At 36.6% G+C, this 17470-nt stretch overlaps 4 protein-coding genes across 4 annotated transcripts; 3 read left to right on the forward strand and 1 right to left on the reverse strand.

The window, feature by feature from the left end:
- LOC109336302 (uncharacterized membrane protein YjcL-like) lies at nt 108–2401 on the forward strand. Its single transcript, XM_019572822.1, has 6 exons — nt 108–399; nt 473–699; nt 781–891; nt 976–1131; nt 1309–1550; nt 1960–2401. The coding sequence occupies exons 1-6, from the start codon at nt 146–148 to the stop codon at nt 2281–2283; spliced, it is 1314 nt and encodes a 437-aa protein (XP_019428367.1). The 5' UTR covers nt 108–145; the 3' UTR covers nt 2284–2401.
- Nucleotides 2707–7369, reverse strand: LOC109336301 (proline--tRNA ligase, chloroplastic/mitochondrial). Its single transcript, XM_019572821.1, has 10 exons — nt 6985–7369; nt 6339–6449; nt 6087–6173; nt 5879–5992; nt 5583–5789; nt 4837–4974; nt 4185–4346; nt 3853–4052; nt 3222–3305; nt 2707–3095 (listed from the first exon to the last, which is right to left on the reverse strand). Exons 1-10 carry the CDS (start codon nt 7339–7341, stop codon nt 2954–2956), a joined length of 1602 nt encoding a protein of 533 aa, XP_019428366.1. The 5' UTR covers nt 7342–7369; the 3' UTR covers nt 2707–2953.
- Nucleotides 8075–9796, forward strand: LOC109335337 (UPF0496 protein At3g49070-like). Its single transcript, XM_019571480.1, has 2 exons — nt 8075–8125; nt 8732–9796. Exons 1-2 carry the CDS (start codon nt 8077–8079, stop codon nt 9763–9765), a joined length of 1083 nt encoding a protein of 360 aa, XP_019427025.1. The 5' UTR covers nt 8075–8076; the 3' UTR covers nt 9766–9796.
- Nucleotides 10639–17283, forward strand: LOC109336005 (methyltransferase-like protein 1). The gene is made up of 7 exons (XM_019572325.1): nt 10639–10768; nt 10878–13489; nt 14015–14098; nt 14250–14354; nt 14496–14604; nt 15508–15659; nt 16665–17283. The coding sequence occupies exons 2-7, from the start codon at nt 10904–10906 to the stop codon at nt 17097–17099; spliced, it is 3471 nt and encodes a 1156-aa protein (XP_019427870.1). The 5' UTR covers nt 10639–10768; nt 10878–10903; the 3' UTR covers nt 17100–17283.

Genomic DNA, 17470 nt, shown 5'->3' on the forward strand with positions numbered 1-17470 from the left:
ATAATGTTGAGTTCCAGTTGAAAAAGGCATATATGCACATGGTGCATGCAAGCTTAGTAAATTCCAAAAATATCCTTACACAAATTTGACATCTTCTCCTTCCTCACTCACTGTGATATTCAGCTGGAATTTGTATAACATAATAATGACAATGATAAAAGCTTCTTCAGATCTTGTTCTTCCACTTGGTGCACCTTCCAAACATTCCCTACAACATAAAAAACATCATCATCAACAACAACAACAACACATAAAACATGTTGTTCATCTCTCTGCAACTTGTCGACGCGGTTTGGTAGCAGCAGCAATTCCACCTAGCTTCAATGTTCCTCTTATCTCTCCTCATGATCAATGGGGCAATTGGACTTCTCTTTTTGCTGCTGCTGCTTTTGGCATCTGGTAACTATTCTTTTATTCTTTCTCCATTCTCAACAAATTCAAATAATCATGAATGAACAATTTCATTTGTTAGGTCGGAAAAGACCAAGTTTGGGAGCATATTAAGTGGTACTATGGTTTCCATTTTGGTAGGCCTTGCTGCTACTAATTTTGGTATTCTCTCCACTCATTCTCCGGCCTACGACGCCGTTTTAACCTTCCTCCTCCCTCTCTCAATTCCCTTGCTCCTCTTCAGAGCTGATTTGCGCCATGTTATCAAATCCACTGGCACACTTCTATTGCCTTTCTTCTTAGGTTCTGGTAATAATTACTCATAAACATTGCAGAACAATAATCTCATAAATGGATAGTGGAGTGGCCTAATGCATTATATTTTGACAGTTGCAACCACAATTGGAACAGTAGTAGCATACTGGCTTGTTCCAATGAGATCACTTGGTCAGGATAGTTGGAAGATAGCAGCTGCTCTTATGGGCAGACACATTGGTGGAGGTATATATAATTCTCACTTCACTTCCTATAACTCATTAGTATTTGTATCTTCACTCATGATATCACTGTTTCTTATTTTTGAAGCTGTTAACTATGTTGCTGTATCTGAAGCCCTTCTTACTTCCCCTTCAGTTTTGACTGCTGGGTTAGCAGCAGATAATGTTATTTGTGCAATGTATTTTTCAACATTGTTTGCATTAGCCTCTAAAGTACCTCCAGAGGCCTCAACATCACTAAATGGTAACTCAACTTCTATTTTCATTATAATATCATTACTTACTTACCTTGCTTTTTAATATCTCACCGACTTCAACTATTATCAAGTATTTATCCTCCTCTAATGCTTCTATGACACTTAGATTTGAGAGCAAGAAGTGATCTGAATGTTTTATTTTTCTTTTCTAATTTTGTTGTCAGGTGATGGAATGAATAGTATCTCTGAGACTGGGAACAAACTTCCAGTACTACAAATGGCAACATCTCTTGCTGTGGCCTTTGCCATATGCAAGGCTGCAACCTTTGTTACAGGATATTTTGGAATCCAAGGGGGTACTTTGCCATTGGTAACAGCAATTGCTGTAATTCTTGCAACCATATTTCCCAAACCATTTGCTTCTCTTTCACCCTCTGGTGAGGCTATGGCTGTCATTCTCATGCAGGTAATTGGTTAATGTTCATCCTAGGAAAGCTGTATCCTTTTTCATATATAATAGAAATATAAGAAATTATCAGAACAAAAAGATTGCATGAAACTAAGTAATTTGAAATGTTTTTTTCCTTTCAATAAAAACAGAGAAAGGTGTGGATGTGTGATGATGGAAGGAATATGAATAGAGGATATAAGCAACGAGAGTAAGAGAGGGCCTAGAGAGAAAATGGTAGAGGCATTTTTTTTTTTTAAATATCAAACTATATATAGTTTCAGAGGCAACATGGTTTCTCTCTTCATTTGTTTTTTTAAATGGTACTCATTGTCCCACGGTCAAGTAAAAAGCCAGATATGTATCTGATAAATATGAACAATACATAAAATGACAAGTTTATTATTTTGCCACTTTTGAGGAACAGGTATTCTTCGCAGTGATAGGTGCAAGTGGGAGCATATGGAGTGTCATCAACACAGCACCTAGTATTTTTTTATTTTCTTTTGTTCAAGTAGCAATCCACCTTGTTGTCGTCATTGGACTAGGAAGAGTTTTTGGCTTTGATTTCAAGTCATTGCTTATTGCATCAAATGCCAATGTTGGAGGTCCAACAACAGCATGTGCAATGGCAACTGCAAAAGGGTGGAGCTCTCTCATTGTGCCCGGCATTCTAGCTGGTATATTTGGAATTTCCATTGCAACTTTTCTTGGCATTGGATTTGGTCTCACAGTCTTAAAATACATGTAAAATTACCATATTCTTATCATGCAAATGATCTATGCACTCTATTCTAAAGAGTACAACATACTTGAATAATCTGTAACTGGATTTACCCATTGAAACCGGTTTCTTTGAGGGTGATACATTTAGGATTTCTATTTTATGTTGTCTAACGCTTAGTATTGTTTCAGGATTTACCCTTATTATTTGATATATTGTTTCATGGTACATCTCTGGCACTTGTTTTCTATATACATGTATTTTTAAGAGTGTATAAAAAACACAAAATATATCAAATAATGGCCGAGTATAATTGTACTGGAATACTTTAGGATGCTTTGGAGAAATAGAATTGCAAAATGAAAAGTGGACATATTCAGACTAATGAAGCTCCAAAAACACATCAATAAATTACCCAGTTATCATCAAAACTGCAGCAATATTAAGTTACAAAACTGCAGCACTATTAAGTTACAAAACTTCCTCACGATCGTCTTTCTCCATAAATGACAATAGAGTGAGAATAAAAGTTACACTCAATCAATAATCTTTAGCAACTTATCCAAGTTATACAACATGAAATTGCCTTATCAAAAAAGCAAAAAGTAAAGATTCAAACCAAAAAATTAACTACAAGTACGTACCCGCTACCAGATCATAAACTTTGGGAGTTTGACGAAAGAACAAGCACGCAGAGTTAGTAAGATTTGGCAAAAATTGCTACTTCTTCAGCAGGATCTCCAGTCATCAAGCACCGTTTAGTCCCTGATGGCTGTTCGAAAGGAAAACATCTGATAGTAGCTCCTGTTTCCTCTTTTACTTTTAACTCATCTTCATTACTGTGTCATTGTGTAAAGCAAGCTTGAAATTATAATTGTGAATAAAAGTCCACATCTATATATATTGGAATTTTATGTTCAATCCTCAGAATCAGCTCATGGAAGAAAATTAGGTGAAAACCCTACCTAGCAGACCAAGGGCCCCTTGCCCATTTGCCTTGTGATATTGCCACTTTAAGATCATCGTATGAGCTCACATCTACTATATTACTGCAATGTGTGCAATAACATGTGAGTAATTTGGAAAGGTTAAAATAAGACGAAATTAAACTCCTCCAAAATGCCAAAACGGGGGGAGGGGGAAGAAGCTACCCAGTTGATTAGTAATTAAGAATTATTTTCACTTCTAATTTTTTTACAAGTTAGGCACTGAAGTATTAGTTAGACCAACACGAGTTGAAGTATCTATATTAGTGGGAGGTTAACAAATACCATTTCAGAACCTCTTCACTGTCATTATAATATTGCAGGGCCATCATTAAGACCCTGAATTCAGGCTACACCATATCCTTTTCAAAGCATATGTTTACTAGAAAAGCTAAAACCGTTGCTAGAAATTGGCTCAGTGGATAAAGATGTATTGCAAAGTAAAATATTGTTTTGCCACAACCCAGGGGTTTCTTCGCTTCAGGAAAGAGATTATTATTGAGATTAATATGAATAAAGAGAAGCTGTGATTTCACATAATTCAAAGCATATTAGACAAGGTGACATTTAGTCTGGGTCACTAGGCAGAAGTAGGAGAAAAGGAGTGAACCTGTCTCGAAATGCTATTGCCCTTTCCAAAAGAGAGGACTGTATCTCATCCAATCTGTCTTTCACAAAAGCTTCCAAAACTGGAGGGTCCATAGAGACTCCAAACACTTTCCCCTGCTTTCCAGGAACATCTCTCCTGGATATCACCACACTTCCACTAGACACATCACGAGGACCAATTTCAATTCTAAGAGGAACTCCCTGAAATATGAAGGTACACATTAGATAAGCATAATCAGATACTCTAACTAAGAAAGTATCTGCAGCATAAGCAGAAACAAACAATAAACTGGAGTTGATATTTATGGTAAACACCCAAGTTTAACGGCAAACCTTCATCTCCCAGAAATTGAATTTCCATCCAGGGGTTCTTTGATCTGAGTCATCAAGTTTAACTCTAATACCTGCAGCCTGAAGAGCTTCTTTTACAGATGATGTAGCCTTTAGAACTGTCGTTTTTTCATCATCTTTCTTCCAAATAGGTACAATTACCACCTAAATCAGGCAATGTGGATCATGAGGAAGTTCAAAAATGATAATTTTTTAATCAATAGAAAATCATCAACTATTAGTGTGGAACAATCCAAGATGTTCTGTCATGGATGTACAATCCGAATAAAATACTTTGAAAATAATCAAATTGTGCATACAAATAAATAAATGTCAATCAATTGTTAAATGGACATTGGTTTCATGGTAGAAAATGGAGTGAGGACTAAAGAACATGACCCTTCGATAAACTTTACAGGAGGTGGATTCTACTGATTTATAGATATCGCTCAAATTAAGGCATACTTTGCATTGAGCCATTTTGTTGGATGTTCTGTACGCGAGTTATTCGTCAAAGGTGGCACATTTTATATTATCAATCATCACTAGATTACCAGCTCCTTGTTTGACCAAGATTCAAAAAATGTTCTAGAACTTGCTTTTAACCCCAAAATGGTGTCTATACATGACTAAGGCATAAAGCATCCAAATGTACCTGTACAGGAGCAACCTTTGGTGGAAGCATTAGACCTGCATCATCTCCATGGGTCATGATAATACCTCCAATAAAACGTGTACTAATTGCCCATGATGTCTGCCAAACATGTTGCCTTTGTCCATTTTCATCTAAGAACTGCACAATCATAGATTTTGAGAATTTTAATTCTCATTAAAGGATAGTCTAAATAATTGAAAATTAAATCAATGTCAACGTTCATTTGATACTTGTAGGAAAAAGATAATGATATCCTGATTGCCAAAAGAAATCCACCATAAATAACTCAATATACAAATGCCTTATATTTTGGAAGTATTTTATGCAAAGTTTAATGGATCCTTCAAAATTTGAGATGTAAATTTTTTCTTCATGTGAACAGATCTATCACTGATATTCCATGCTTTCCACTTTTACAATAGCTTCTCAAAGTAACTTAAGTTGGACCTTTACAAAATTGAGCATAGTTCCCTTAGTATAATAACATCATAGACAGTGAAAAAATAATGCAATATATAGTAAAAAAAGATCCCCATAACAAGCTTGCTTCCTTGTAATTTTAGGAGGGTGACATAATTTCTTGAAGAAATTCATGACTGTAACTCAAATTACACACATATCATAACTCAAGCACAAATTTATAACAGTCATATTAGCAAAGAAAAATTAAACTGATAAAACAAATGTACTCCACGAGAATAAAATATTCTGCAGTTCTACCATAATTGAAGTGCTACATCAAATACCTGTGTCCCAAAGGCACGGGAAAAGTTTTGCCCAAGATTGTGGCTGGTTCCTGCTTGTAAAGCTTTCTTGTCACCCATCATGGCCTCAATTGTATAGGTTTTACAAGCACCAGCAAAGGTTTCTACTTTAGATTTTCGACCTGCAATAACAGGTATTGCAGCTTGCTCATAAGCAAATTTGGTATAGATGTCAATCATCTGTATAGCCTGCAGTTGAACAGCACATATTTACTATGATTGTGCTATTATAAACTAGTAATGATATTTTAATCTTAATGTAGAGAGATGATGTTGACCTCATTTTCCGCCTCTTCAGGAGTTGCATGAGCGGTATGGCCCTCTTGCCATAGAAATTCAAGAGTCCTCACAAAAGGTTTAGTGCGCATCTCCCATCTTGTGACATTTGCCCACTGAACCACATTCATTTGACTAAAGAAAGTCAGTACATTGTAGCATCATATAAGACAAGTTTCTAATCACAAACGAAGTGACAAAAGCTTCTACCTGGTTAATCAAGAGAGGGAGATCACGGTAACTATTGATCCATTGAGTGAACATGTGATTTACAATGGTTTCACTTGTAGGCCGGACCTGTCACAGCCTCAAGATTCAAGAAGTGAAAAATCATAGCTAAACTTTAGGTCACAGCTTTTCAAGACCACAGTTGAGAAATTCAATTCAGTATATAGATTGACATTACTGTAACAAGATGTGCATATGAAAGAAATGGTAGCAAAAAATGAAGAGCATACACACCACGAGTTTCTCTTCAAGTTCCTTTCCACCCCCAATCGTAACTAGTGCCAACTCAGGGCTGAAACCCTCCACATGACTTGCTTCTTTCTCAATAAACGAGTACGGAATAAACTGCAGGACATATTGAATGAATAAAGGCATGGAACAAATGGAAGTCATTTTATTTTCAAGATGGAATCATAAATTCATAAGCATAATCCCCGTTGTCAACATGTACCAAGAGATAGCTCAGTTGATAGAGCTACGGGACATAAAGTGTGAGCATTTGGGTTCAAAACCCTGCAACTGCACAATTTCCCCCCTACTTCCCCCTCCGTCAAAATTTGCCTAACAAAAAAACATCTACCTTTGCATTACCAGCACCTTTAGATGCTAATTATCCCATACCTACCACAAAGTAATGTTACACTATAACTGTAGCATACAACAAGAGATACTCGGTGAATTAAAATATAGTTATTGAATCAATTTATAATTTTAATTATTCATGTGGAAGTTAGGTTGAAGGTAAAAATTGAAGGGCAAAAGTAGGAACGAGAGAACGTTAGCACAAGTATAATCGCAGCAAGAGTATGATATTATCCCTTCCTTAACAAAAAAAGTGAAAGAGAATGAAAATGAAAATGAAAATGAAAATGAATCTTACTTGTGGAAAATACATGTTACTATGACCAGTGTCCTTGAACTTTCGATTTAAATAATCCTGAATGGATTCCCAAATAGCATAACCGTAGGGACGAATAACCATTGTGCCACGAACAGGACCATAATCGGCAAGTTCAGCGTTGGCAATGATATCGAGATACCAAGCATTGAAGTCCTGTGATCTTGGCGTTATCAATTTCTCCTGTTTTTTGGAGGAGTTGTGAGTCTCCGGCGCTGCCGCGGAGAAGGTTGCGCGAAGTGGAGGAGGACGGAGAGATAATATATAGCGGCTGCGACGCCGTAGAATAGGAAGAGAATAAGGGAATCTCAGAGTAAGAGGCAGAGACAGAATCATCATCACTCACTCCTTCAACCTTTTCTTGATGATAATGCACCAGATGAGGTTTCACTTCTTTATTTTTAAATAAATATATATTAAATTACTAATTAATACATATATATTATTTAAAAGGATAACCAACGGGTAAGTGGTACTCAAAGAATTAACTCTATATACTTATGGATGATTTTATCGACTCGAACAAGGTTGTCTCAACTGCAAAGACACGTGTGGGGTTAATTTTTTATACATGTGGGAAGAGTTAACTTTTTTTATACATGTGGGAATTCTTGACTTCCTTTGCTCCCAACAAGAATTCCAGCGCAAAGGCTTATCAGTTAAGGTCACTTTTCATACAGGTTAATTCATAACTATATGACATTCATCTTACCATAAAAATTGGTCAATAACTATTTCTACTTTTTTTTATAGACAAATATTAATATATTAATATGTCTAGTAGACGAAATTGGAATCATCAATTTCATTTTCACTCGAGAATATTGTAGTTGGTGAGGAATATGGTATGAAATTAAACTTATTTGTGCACATGTTGCTTTGAACTAATATAGAACTTCCTTCGAAGATGTACATCAAAGATAACTAGACCTTCACTTACACTACAAGAATGCATTAAGTTCACAAGTCTTTCTTACAAGTAACATAAAAATGGCTTAGCATTTTAAATATCGAAAATTTCCCTCTCAAAAAGAAAAAGAAAAAGAAAACAGTACCTGCTTTGAACAAACAGAAATGAGGAACAAATTGGTTCGGAGGATCAAAAAACTGTTTTCATGTTCTGGTATCATCTTATCCCTCTTCATTCTCTCTTATGCCTTTTACTTATTCATTTATGTATATAGATTTCATCACTATCAAAACATAAAATTGATTAAAAAACAGGAATTTCATTGTAAAAAAGGAAAATGAAAAAACAGCGTAAAAATTCCTTGTTTGAGTGGTATGATATAAAGCCAAAGCATATCTATTTCCACCTCAAAAAATGAAATACAATATAGGCTATAGTTTCACTAGAAAATTTGGTCTACAATTAGATATTTTTGTCAATATCCCACTATAACTAAGTGATCCTTAACTTGAACTGTAATAAGGAAAATGATATATATTCATACTAAATCATCCAATTAGTCCCCGTATTAGAAAAAAGTAACATATATCATAAATTCATAATATAATAATTCATTTATTAATGATTGATTTACAAGTGATACAGACCAATTATAGATTCTAATTTCAATACCTAAAAATTTCATAGTGTGCCTCCAAATGATCACCATAATGTTATTCCCAATATACATTAAACCAAAAGTAATGGTATAATTGTTTGAACTTTATAGTATAATATTTTTGTATGAGTGTGTTAATGGGAATGACATGTAATTGACAGTGTGTAGGTCCAATTCTTCAAAGCATGGAAGCAGTGTGGATTTGTGTGAGGAATATGCTAATGCATTCCGTACGGAGTCATATATTGATTTTTGGACACGTGTTCTTGCTTGTTCCAATCTTAATAATAACAATCATAATTCTTTATCAACTCGACTTCCCTCTTATCGTTTATTTGCAGAGCACCTCTTGGATCCTAATCAACCCACTGTTACTCGTATTTTATCTTTGGCCCAATTTCGACCCATTATTCATTCTCTCTTTTTTGATTATTTTGCTCATACATCTAATGCTTTCTTACTTTGCACCCATTTGTTGAAAGATATTCAATGTATACGTCTTAAATTTCACAACCTTAATACTTTTGTTCAATGTGTTGCAACCAATCAGATTCCTAACAATTTTTCATTCATTTTCTCTCATTTTACTGAATTTTCCAACTTTTTAAATCCATTTGCTCGTACTAGCCCATTTCCATCTCAAGTTCGACTGGCTCAGTGTCAATGCTCCGAATTGCAAAAGCAGCTTGAGTCAAGCCGTGATAAGGCGCAAGCCAAACTCAAATTGATTACTAGGTTAAAATGTGGTTCGGGTTGTCTTGTCGTGACAATAACATCTTCACTTGTTGTGGTTATAGTCATAACTCATGGCTTGGCTTTGCTTGTGGCTATGCCTGGACTTATAACCGCAACTTCCATGAATATGACTTCTGATAGAAAACTGACTCATGTAATCGCTCAACTTGATGCAGCTGCCAAAGGAACTTATATATTGAACAAAGATTTAGATACTACAAGTCGACTTGTAGCTCGACTTAGTGACGAGCTTGAACATATAAAAACAACAATGAAATTTTGGCTTGAAAGGAAACATGATAAAGTTCAAGCTGATGGTGAAGTGGCACTTTTGATGAAGAAAAACCAATGCAATTTTGGTGATCAATTGGATGAGTTGGAGGAGCATTTATATTTGTGTCTCATGACTATTAATAGGGCTAGAGACCTTGTGCTCAAACAAATTATTAGTGTGACTTGATCCATATAGTAATTTTCAATATTTCATGTTATAATCAACAAATAAATATTTAGCTTTACTTCATTCAATTGCCATTTGATATGTATTTATCTAAAGGTTTGTAGTATTCCCTATATTAAAATTAGACATGAAAGGTGTGAACACCCATGTTTTTTTATTAATTAGTATAAAGATCTCATTGTGCAAAACATGCATTACTCACTTCACTTTGCCTACAAATTAAGTTAGAAGCTTAAGGTAAGCCACTACACTAACCAATTTAATTTAACTATAATTTTGCTTTAAGCCTTAAAGCTCACCAAAGGTTCTTAAATATATTATAGAATCTACTTCATATATCAAATGTGGAATTCACTTGATGGCTAAGAACACAACAATGACATTCCTAACAATGTCCTAATTCTTGCTATAGTTTTTAACTTGATAACAAGGCAATAAGATCACTTGGATCTGCAAGATGCAAGTTATATGCAAGATTTATATACATTTAATATATTATTCACTATTTATTTGTATTACTTTATTTAGAAGAAAGAATCAATTATGATTGAAAATGAATGATGAGTGATGTACGCACAATATGAAAAAACTTTTACACTGTCAACGCATACATTTTTTTTCTCTTAAAAGATTTATGGTGGTGCCACATTATTGTAATTGTTTTTTTAAAAGCCTAGATTGTAAATGAATTAAAATGAAAACATAAATATCTAGGTAGATTACAACAAAATGAATTGGTGAGATTCATTCAACGTTAATAACATAACAATTATTTAAAGGAAGAAATTTCATTTAATTAAAAATAAAGAAGATGTTGATATTTGAGGCCAAAATATTAGGTTTAACCTGAAAAGTGTTATTAGGTTTGAATAGGAAATCTAAAGTTGGGGGATTTTAGTGCACGACATCGTTTCATCGTGGCTAAGAATTCTCTTTCAACCACACCAACTCAAGCGCCGGTGGCTGAATCAGTTACACTCTCTCCACCATTCACTTTTCTCCGGTAAGTATAAATCTTTTCCCTCTCTAACTTTTTCTATTTCGAATTTTTATGCGCCCTTTGTTTCTTATTACACCGATTCATACTGAGAATACCACGATATAAATTTTAGGTTTAGTTATTGTTGTGTGATTTGGAATGGATTCGCCTGAAAGGGTAGTTGTTGGGGATGAGGAGGATTGGGATTTAACTGATAATAAGAAGCACAGATCAAGAAAGTATGGTGAAGAAGCTTCTGATGGAAGTGGAAGAAGAAGAGCCTATACTGATAATAATAATAATAATAATAGAAGTGATACTAGGAAGAGGTCTAGTGGATCGAGTCGGGCCGATAGTGATGATAATAATGATTATGATTCACGGAAAGAGTTGCGGTCCAAGCAGATGATGAGGAAGAGACAAGAGGAGAGCGAGTTGGAGAAGTTGAGCAGTTGGTATGAGGATGGGGAGTTGGATAATAATGGCGATAAGACTGGGAAGAAGACTTCCTCCTCGAAGCATTTGGACCATGATGCTTCTCAGAATAGGAGTAGAAGTAAAGAGGATAGACTGCGTGATGCTGAGGTTGAGAAGGACTATAAATATGTGGAAAAGAGTGAAAGTGGCCGAGAGAAAGGTCATGGGTCTTCTGAACAGGTCAGGAGTTCAAGGAGGAGATGGGATGAGACCGATGCTGTCAAGAGGAATGAAGATAGTTTTGCTGAGAAAGGTGATGTCAGAAGCGGCGGTAAAGCTTCTGATGTTAAGAGGGAGAGTTCTAGAGAGAGGAGTGGATCTGCAAGAAATGAACATAGTGAGATTAAAAGCAAGGTAGTGGATTCCACCAGTGAGAAGGTTGTCAAATCAAATAGTAGAGAAGACAGAAGAGCTGATTCCGAGAGAGGTAAGAGTAAAGGTGGCAAGTCAGAGATGCTAGATGCTGGCCGTGAAGATAACAAACTGGACAGGGATAGAATTGATCGTGGAGATAACAAACAGGACAGGGACAGAATTGAGAAGCCTAGGCGCCAGAGAACGCCCACAGGTTATGATGCTGCTGAAAGCTGGGATAGGCCATTAAATGCAGATGAGGATGGAAATATGCGGATTAGAGATAAAACTACTAGAGAACCTGGGAACACTAACAGATCTAGGACACCTGAGAGGAGTGGAAAACACCATCAAGATTCAGAAAACTCAGATATGGATTATGATAGAAGTGGTAGCTTTAAAAGGAAGGAAAATGAAAATGATGTCTATAAGGATGATAGATCCAAGGGAATAGATGATACTTTGAACGACAGAAAGAAGGATCGAGAAAGTTCTAAAGAAAGTTGGAAAAGGAGGCAACCCAATAGTTTTGACAGAGATTCAAAAGGTGATGACAGTGCCTTGGATCACAACAGAGATTGGGAGTTGCCTAGGCATGGTTATGACAGGATTGACAACGAAAGGCCTCATGGTCGAGCTGGATCTAGAAAAGATATAATCCGGGGGGATGCTGTTAAAGCAACATCAAACTTTGGAATTTCTAATGCCAATTATGATGTTATAGAGATCCAACTTAACAACCACGGGAAAACAGATTCTATAGCCAACCTTGCCAGAAAAACTGAAGCTACTCAACAGTACAATGTCAAATCAGGTGGAAATGATGAAGAATGGGCATATCGTCAGCAAGAAAGATCAAGAAAGAATGATTCATCTGGTTCTGGGTTACCCAGTGAAGATCTGAAGGAGAGATATGGAGATGATGACTATGATTTTCACGGGGGAAGAGGAAGAGGTCAGAAAGGTGTTGTATCTGGTCGTAGTGCTGGTAGTCAAAGTTCTAATAGTGGTGGTTCACAGCCTCAATATGGAAACATGGAATCTGGATCCTTTAGCAGAGCTGGTCCACAAGGAATGAAAGGGAACAGGGTTGGCAGAGGAGGAAGGATTAGGCCTACTGGAAGAGACAACCAGCAGGTTGGAATGCCGTTGCCGATGATGGGGTCACCCTATGGACCCCTTGGCCTGCCTCCTCCTGGGCCAATGCAGCCTCTTAACCACGGTATGTCGCCTGCTCCAGGTCCACCAATGTCCCCTGGAGTCTTCATTTCTCCATTTCCTCCAGCTATTTGGCCTGGAGCTCGAGGCGTTGATATGAATATAATGGGTGTTGCACCTGCAGTCTCTCCTGTAACCCCAGGACCGTCAGGCCCAAGGTTTAATGCTCCTAACATAGGGAACCCACCAAATCCTGCAATGTATTATAACCAATCAGGCCCTGGAAGGGGAATTCCCCTGAGCATTTCTAGTCCTGGTTTTAATCCTACAGGACCAATGGCTCGAGTTACACCATCTGACAAACCTCAAGGGGGGTGGGTTCCTCCTAAAGGTGGAACTCATGGTAAAGCTCCTTCCAGAGGTGAACAAAATGATTATTCTCAAAACTTTGTTGACACCGGTATGCGGCCACAGAATTTTATTAGGGAGCTTGAACTCACAAGTGTTGTAGAGGACTACCCTAAGCTCAGGGAGCTTATAACAAAAAAGGATGAGATCGTGACAAAGTCTGCTTCTGCTCCTATGTATTATAAATGTGATCTGAACGAGTTTGAACTGTCTCCAGAGTTCTTTGGAACAAAGTTCGATGTCATTCTTGTAGATCCCCCATGGGAAGAGTATGTGCACCGTGCCCCTGGTGTTGCTGACCATATGGATTACTGGACATTTGAAGAAATTATGAATCTGAAGATTGAGGTATGTTGTTCTGTCTGCTCCACTCATTCTTTTATTGACTTGTTTCAGTCTGAGCATTTCTGTCATCACATGAAAGCGTTTATGAAATCCATTGATCCTTAAAGCAACCTCTCCGTTTGCGGTGATAAGACTGCATATATCTACCCTCCCAGACCCCACTTGGTGGGAGCTCGTGTACTGACCTGCCTTTTTTTTTATATGAAAATGTTTATTAATTATTGAGTTAACTGGTGGGGCTAATTATTTTTAAGCCTCTATGCTGCAATTGAAGAAAAAAAGTTTAAAAAAAAGGTGAAAGAGTAAAATGTAGTGGCGAAGCTTTTGCTAACCTCATTGGTTGCATTAATTTGGGGTGTTTCTCATCATATAATGATCTATTGGAGTTCCTTTAGAAGTTAGTTGTATAAATTAGTTTTGTGTGACATGTCAATGTTAAAATATTAATGTCGCCTTTATTTTGTATTCCTTTTATTATAGGTGTGTCTTTTAAGTTAGACATCTCATTTGTTTTCCTTCTTTATTTAGGCTGTAGCGGATACACCTTCTTTCATCTTCCTTTGGGTGGGTGATGGTGTAGGCCTTGAACAAGGGCGTCAATGTCTAAAGAAGGTACAGGATCTGGATTTTGGTTTTGCACATGGAGCTTCACTTTTAATTGTTGGTTGTGGTTCTTATCATACCTATTGATGCCTCCTATTGCTTAATCACTTTCTTTATAATCTTGATTTTTCTTCTGGGGGTTTGGGCTGGGTGTCTCCAGTGGGGATTTCGTAGGTGTGAAGATATATGTTGGGTAAAGACAAACAAAAGTAACGCAACTCCAGGACTGCGGCATGATTCACATACTTTATTTCAACATTCAAAGGTCAGTTAAGAATTGTTGTGTACATCTATAGCTTCATTTTAACATTTGAGCTTATGTGCAGTTATGTTGATACTACGTAAATATAATAGTTTCCCTTAACCTGTTTTTTGGGATGAAATAAACTGTTTTGTTGTGGTGAAGGAACATTGCTTGATGGGCATAAAAGGGACTGTTCGTCGAAGTACTGATGGCCATATAATTCATGCCAACATTGACACAGATGTAATTATTGCTGAAGAACCTCCTTATGGTTAGTATTATCAGTTGAACCTATAGAATTAATAATCTTAGTTGGCTTCATACTTCAATTTACTTTTCTTTTTTAACATATGTATGCTCTTCATTTGTTTGTTAAGAAGTATTAAATCTAAGATGAAATAGGCATAAGTTGCAACAACAAAAAATCCTTTTCCTACTAGGCTGGGTTAACTACATAGATCAAACACACTTATGTTCAGACAAAACCAAATTTTCATATAGGCTATTTAAATCAAGGTATTTTTACACTGTTTCTATTAGAGTTTTCCTTGGTCTTTTTGTGCTGCAAGCCTGCAATTTATAGGGTTACCCTCCATGTGGAAATGTTTATAAGGGCCTCTATTGGTCTTCTCTAATGGAAAAACACCATTTAGGGGATATTATATCATCATTTCCTTAATAGATGATACTCCAAAATTGGTATTGGCAGCAAAGCAACAAAATAATATCGGAGAGCAGAATCCCAGCACAAATACCGATAATGTGGTCCAGTGCACAAGGCTCCCACCTATTGAGAGAACGAGAGGTATGGGGAGAGTAAATGTCCCTCCCAAGTGAAGAAGTTGTTTCTAGGATTTGAACTCATAACCTCTAAGTCACAAGGCAAGTAACCTTGCTGCTGCGCCGAGGCTCACCCTCTCATTGTTCCTATTTCAACTAAGAATAATGTGACAAACATGCAACCCAGCATGCTTACCATTGGATTGAAATGAGGATCTTTAGATTCCACCTCCTTATACATATATTCCTTATAGGCGGAGAGGCTCCATTGGAGAAGCTCTTTCTTTGGCTTTTGGACATCATAGGAAATTAAATAGATAGCTCACTTCAATCACGCACGATTAAGAATAATAAAAAAAGGGCACCTCTTCAAAGCCTTGCGCATATTTTGCAGGTTCAACACAAAAGCCTGAAGATATGTATAGGATTATTGAACACTTTGCTCTTGGGAGGAGGAGACTTGAACTATTTGGTGAAGACCACAATATCCGAGCTGGTTGGCTGACTGTTGGTAAAGAGCTTTCATCATCAAATTTTAATAAAGAGGTAAGAGATTTTCATCTTTCCATCTCCCTTTTTATTCAATTGTTATATATGTTTCTTCCTTTTTGTAGAAATTGAGTCGATTCACACCATCTTATCTGTCCATGTGATATTATGACCTAGTGTGTTCTGAGAACAGTTTTATCATCATAGGCTCCATTCTAGAAGAACAATTTTGTGATTCTGTTTTTAATTGGGCCATTTTGGATCTAACCCACTGGAAACATTGTTTCAGTATCTGTTACAATATATCTGGAATAGTATGTTATGAGAAGCAAATATCATAAAGTGTTCCTGTAGGCTGTAGCATTTTGTTTAATATGAACTTAAGAAATATTTCTGAAATAGCTGGGAACAAGATTTTTCGTGAAAATTTGGAGAGGCTGAAGAAATTTGGGGTTAGACAATACAGGTGGTCCTGAACCTGTTGGGGCATGAGGTTTTAGTTAAAATTAATTTTCTAGAAAATTTTCTTCCACTATCCCATGTGTTATCTGGTAAAAGTAGAGATGTACTGTTTTCAGTTTTATGACATACAGAGTACAAACTACAGACAGGGAAGGTTCAGCTAATATTTATAAAATTACCAGAATCAAGTGGCTAATAACAGTTTGGTGTCATAAATTAGGCTTGAGTTCATACTCATTGGTTGTAAATTGTTGTGGTTGTTTTTACCACAATTGTGGACTTTTGCGGGAAAATGTGGCCATTGCCATCACAATTGCAACCGCAGAGCAGTTGCAAAGACTATAGAAATTATGACATTGTGGCTTCTATTGCGGGACCTAGAATTACAAAACATGACCAGCCTCCTTTCCCAACAAAAACTCTTGCCATGGTTACAGAAGTTTTTGAAGCGTATAATTTACACTTTTGTTGAAGTGGTAACAGTATTTCTTCTTACTCTTTCTTGTTAGATATACTATCTGTAAGAATTTACTCTTTTGATGCTTATTGTCTGTGTTTTTTGACTGATTACCCGTACTGATTGGATTTGGATAAATTCAGGCATATATCAAGACTTTTGCTGACAAGGATGGGAAAGTTTGGCAGGGAGGTGGAGGACGCAATCCACCTCCTGAGGCACCTCATCTTGTGGTCACTACACCTGATATAGAGGCTCTTAGACCCAAGTCACCAATGAAGAACCAGCAACAAATGCAGCAGCAGCAGCAATCAGCATCCATTTCGTTGACGACACCCACCGTCTCAAACAGAAGGGCTGCGGGGAATTCACCACAGAATCCAACTGCACATGGTGTTAGCCAAGATGGTTCTAGCTCAAACCCTTCCACTCCAGCTCCTTGGGGTGAGGGCTTTAAGGGACGTGAAGGCTCTGCATTGCCTTCAGATGATAAAGTTATTGACATGTATGGGTTTCATGGACCTGCAACAACAAGCTATCTGGATTTTGAATCATACAGACAAATGAATATGTTGTAGCATAACTCTCAAGAATAAGTTTCATGATGTTGCGTGTAATTTCCCCCGCCAATATAAATGGGAAGAAAACTCTTCGCATTGTCTGTTCATTCTTTTGAAAGCGTTGGATTATTTTTGTTTAAAGTGATTACATTTCTTGTATTATTTTTTCAACTGTGCTTAAACAGTTTAATTTTAATTCACATGCTCACCGTGTCAATAATAGAGCATAATGATTAGTTAACAGCTAGCCCTGAAGTTCAAACCAAACCAATGAACTGATTAAAACTGAATCAAGTACTGTTTGTAAATCTTTATGATGGAACAAGGTTTTATTTCTTCACTGTATAGTTCTAGTTCATGGCTTTGGAGTATATTGAAACGTGTTAATT

Source organism: Lupinus angustifolius, chromosome LG20, assembly GCF_001865875.1.
Source record: "Lupinus angustifolius cultivar Tanjil chromosome LG20, LupAngTanjil_v1.0, whole genome shotgun sequence".
NCBI lineage: Eukaryota > Viridiplantae > Streptophyta > Magnoliopsida > Fabales > Fabaceae > Lupinus > Lupinus angustifolius.

Coding starts and splice junctions, on each gene's coding strand:
- LOC109336301 (XM_019572821.1), bottom strand. CDS start 7,341: ATGATGATTCTGTCTCTGCCTCTTACTCTGAGATTCCCTTATTCTCTT. Junction 4,975..5,582: donor CCCGTGCCTTTGGGACACAG/GTATTTGATGTA, acceptor ATGATTGTGCAG/TTCTTAGATGAAAATGGACA. Junction 4,053..4,184: donor TCAATTTCTGGGAGATGAAG/GTTTGCCGTTAA, acceptor TTCATATTTCAG/GGAGTTCCTCTTAGAATTGA.
- LOC109336302 (XM_019572822.1), top strand. CDS start 146: ATGACAATGATAAAAGCTTCTTCAGATCTTGTTCTTCCACTTGGTGCA. Junction 892..975: donor GGGCAGACACATTGGTGGAG/GTATATATAATT, acceptor TTATTTTTGAAG/CTGTTAACTATGTTGCTGTA. Junction 1,551..1,959: donor TGGCTGTCATTCTCATGCAG/GTAATTGGTTAA, acceptor TTTGAGGAACAG/GTATTCTTCGCAGTGATAGG.
- LOC109335337 (XM_019571480.1), top strand. CDS start 8,077: ATGAGGAACAAATTGGTTCGGAGGATCAAAAAACTGTTTTCATGTTCT. Junction 8,126..8,731: donor AAAACTGTTTTCATGTTCTG/GTATCATCTTAT, acceptor TGTAATTGACAG/TGTGTAGGTCCAATTCTTCA.
- LOC109336005 (XM_019572325.1), top strand. CDS start 10,904: ATGGATTCGCCTGAAAGGGTAGTTGTTGGGGATGAGGAGGATTGGGAT. Junction 14,099..14,249: donor GGCGTCAATGTCTAAAGAAG/GTACAGGATCTG, acceptor GGGTGTCTCCAG/TGGGGATTTCGTAGGTGTGA. Junction 14,605..15,507: donor TGCTGAAGAACCTCCTTATG/GTTAGTATTATC, acceptor CATATTTTGCAG/GTTCAACACAAAAGCCTGAA.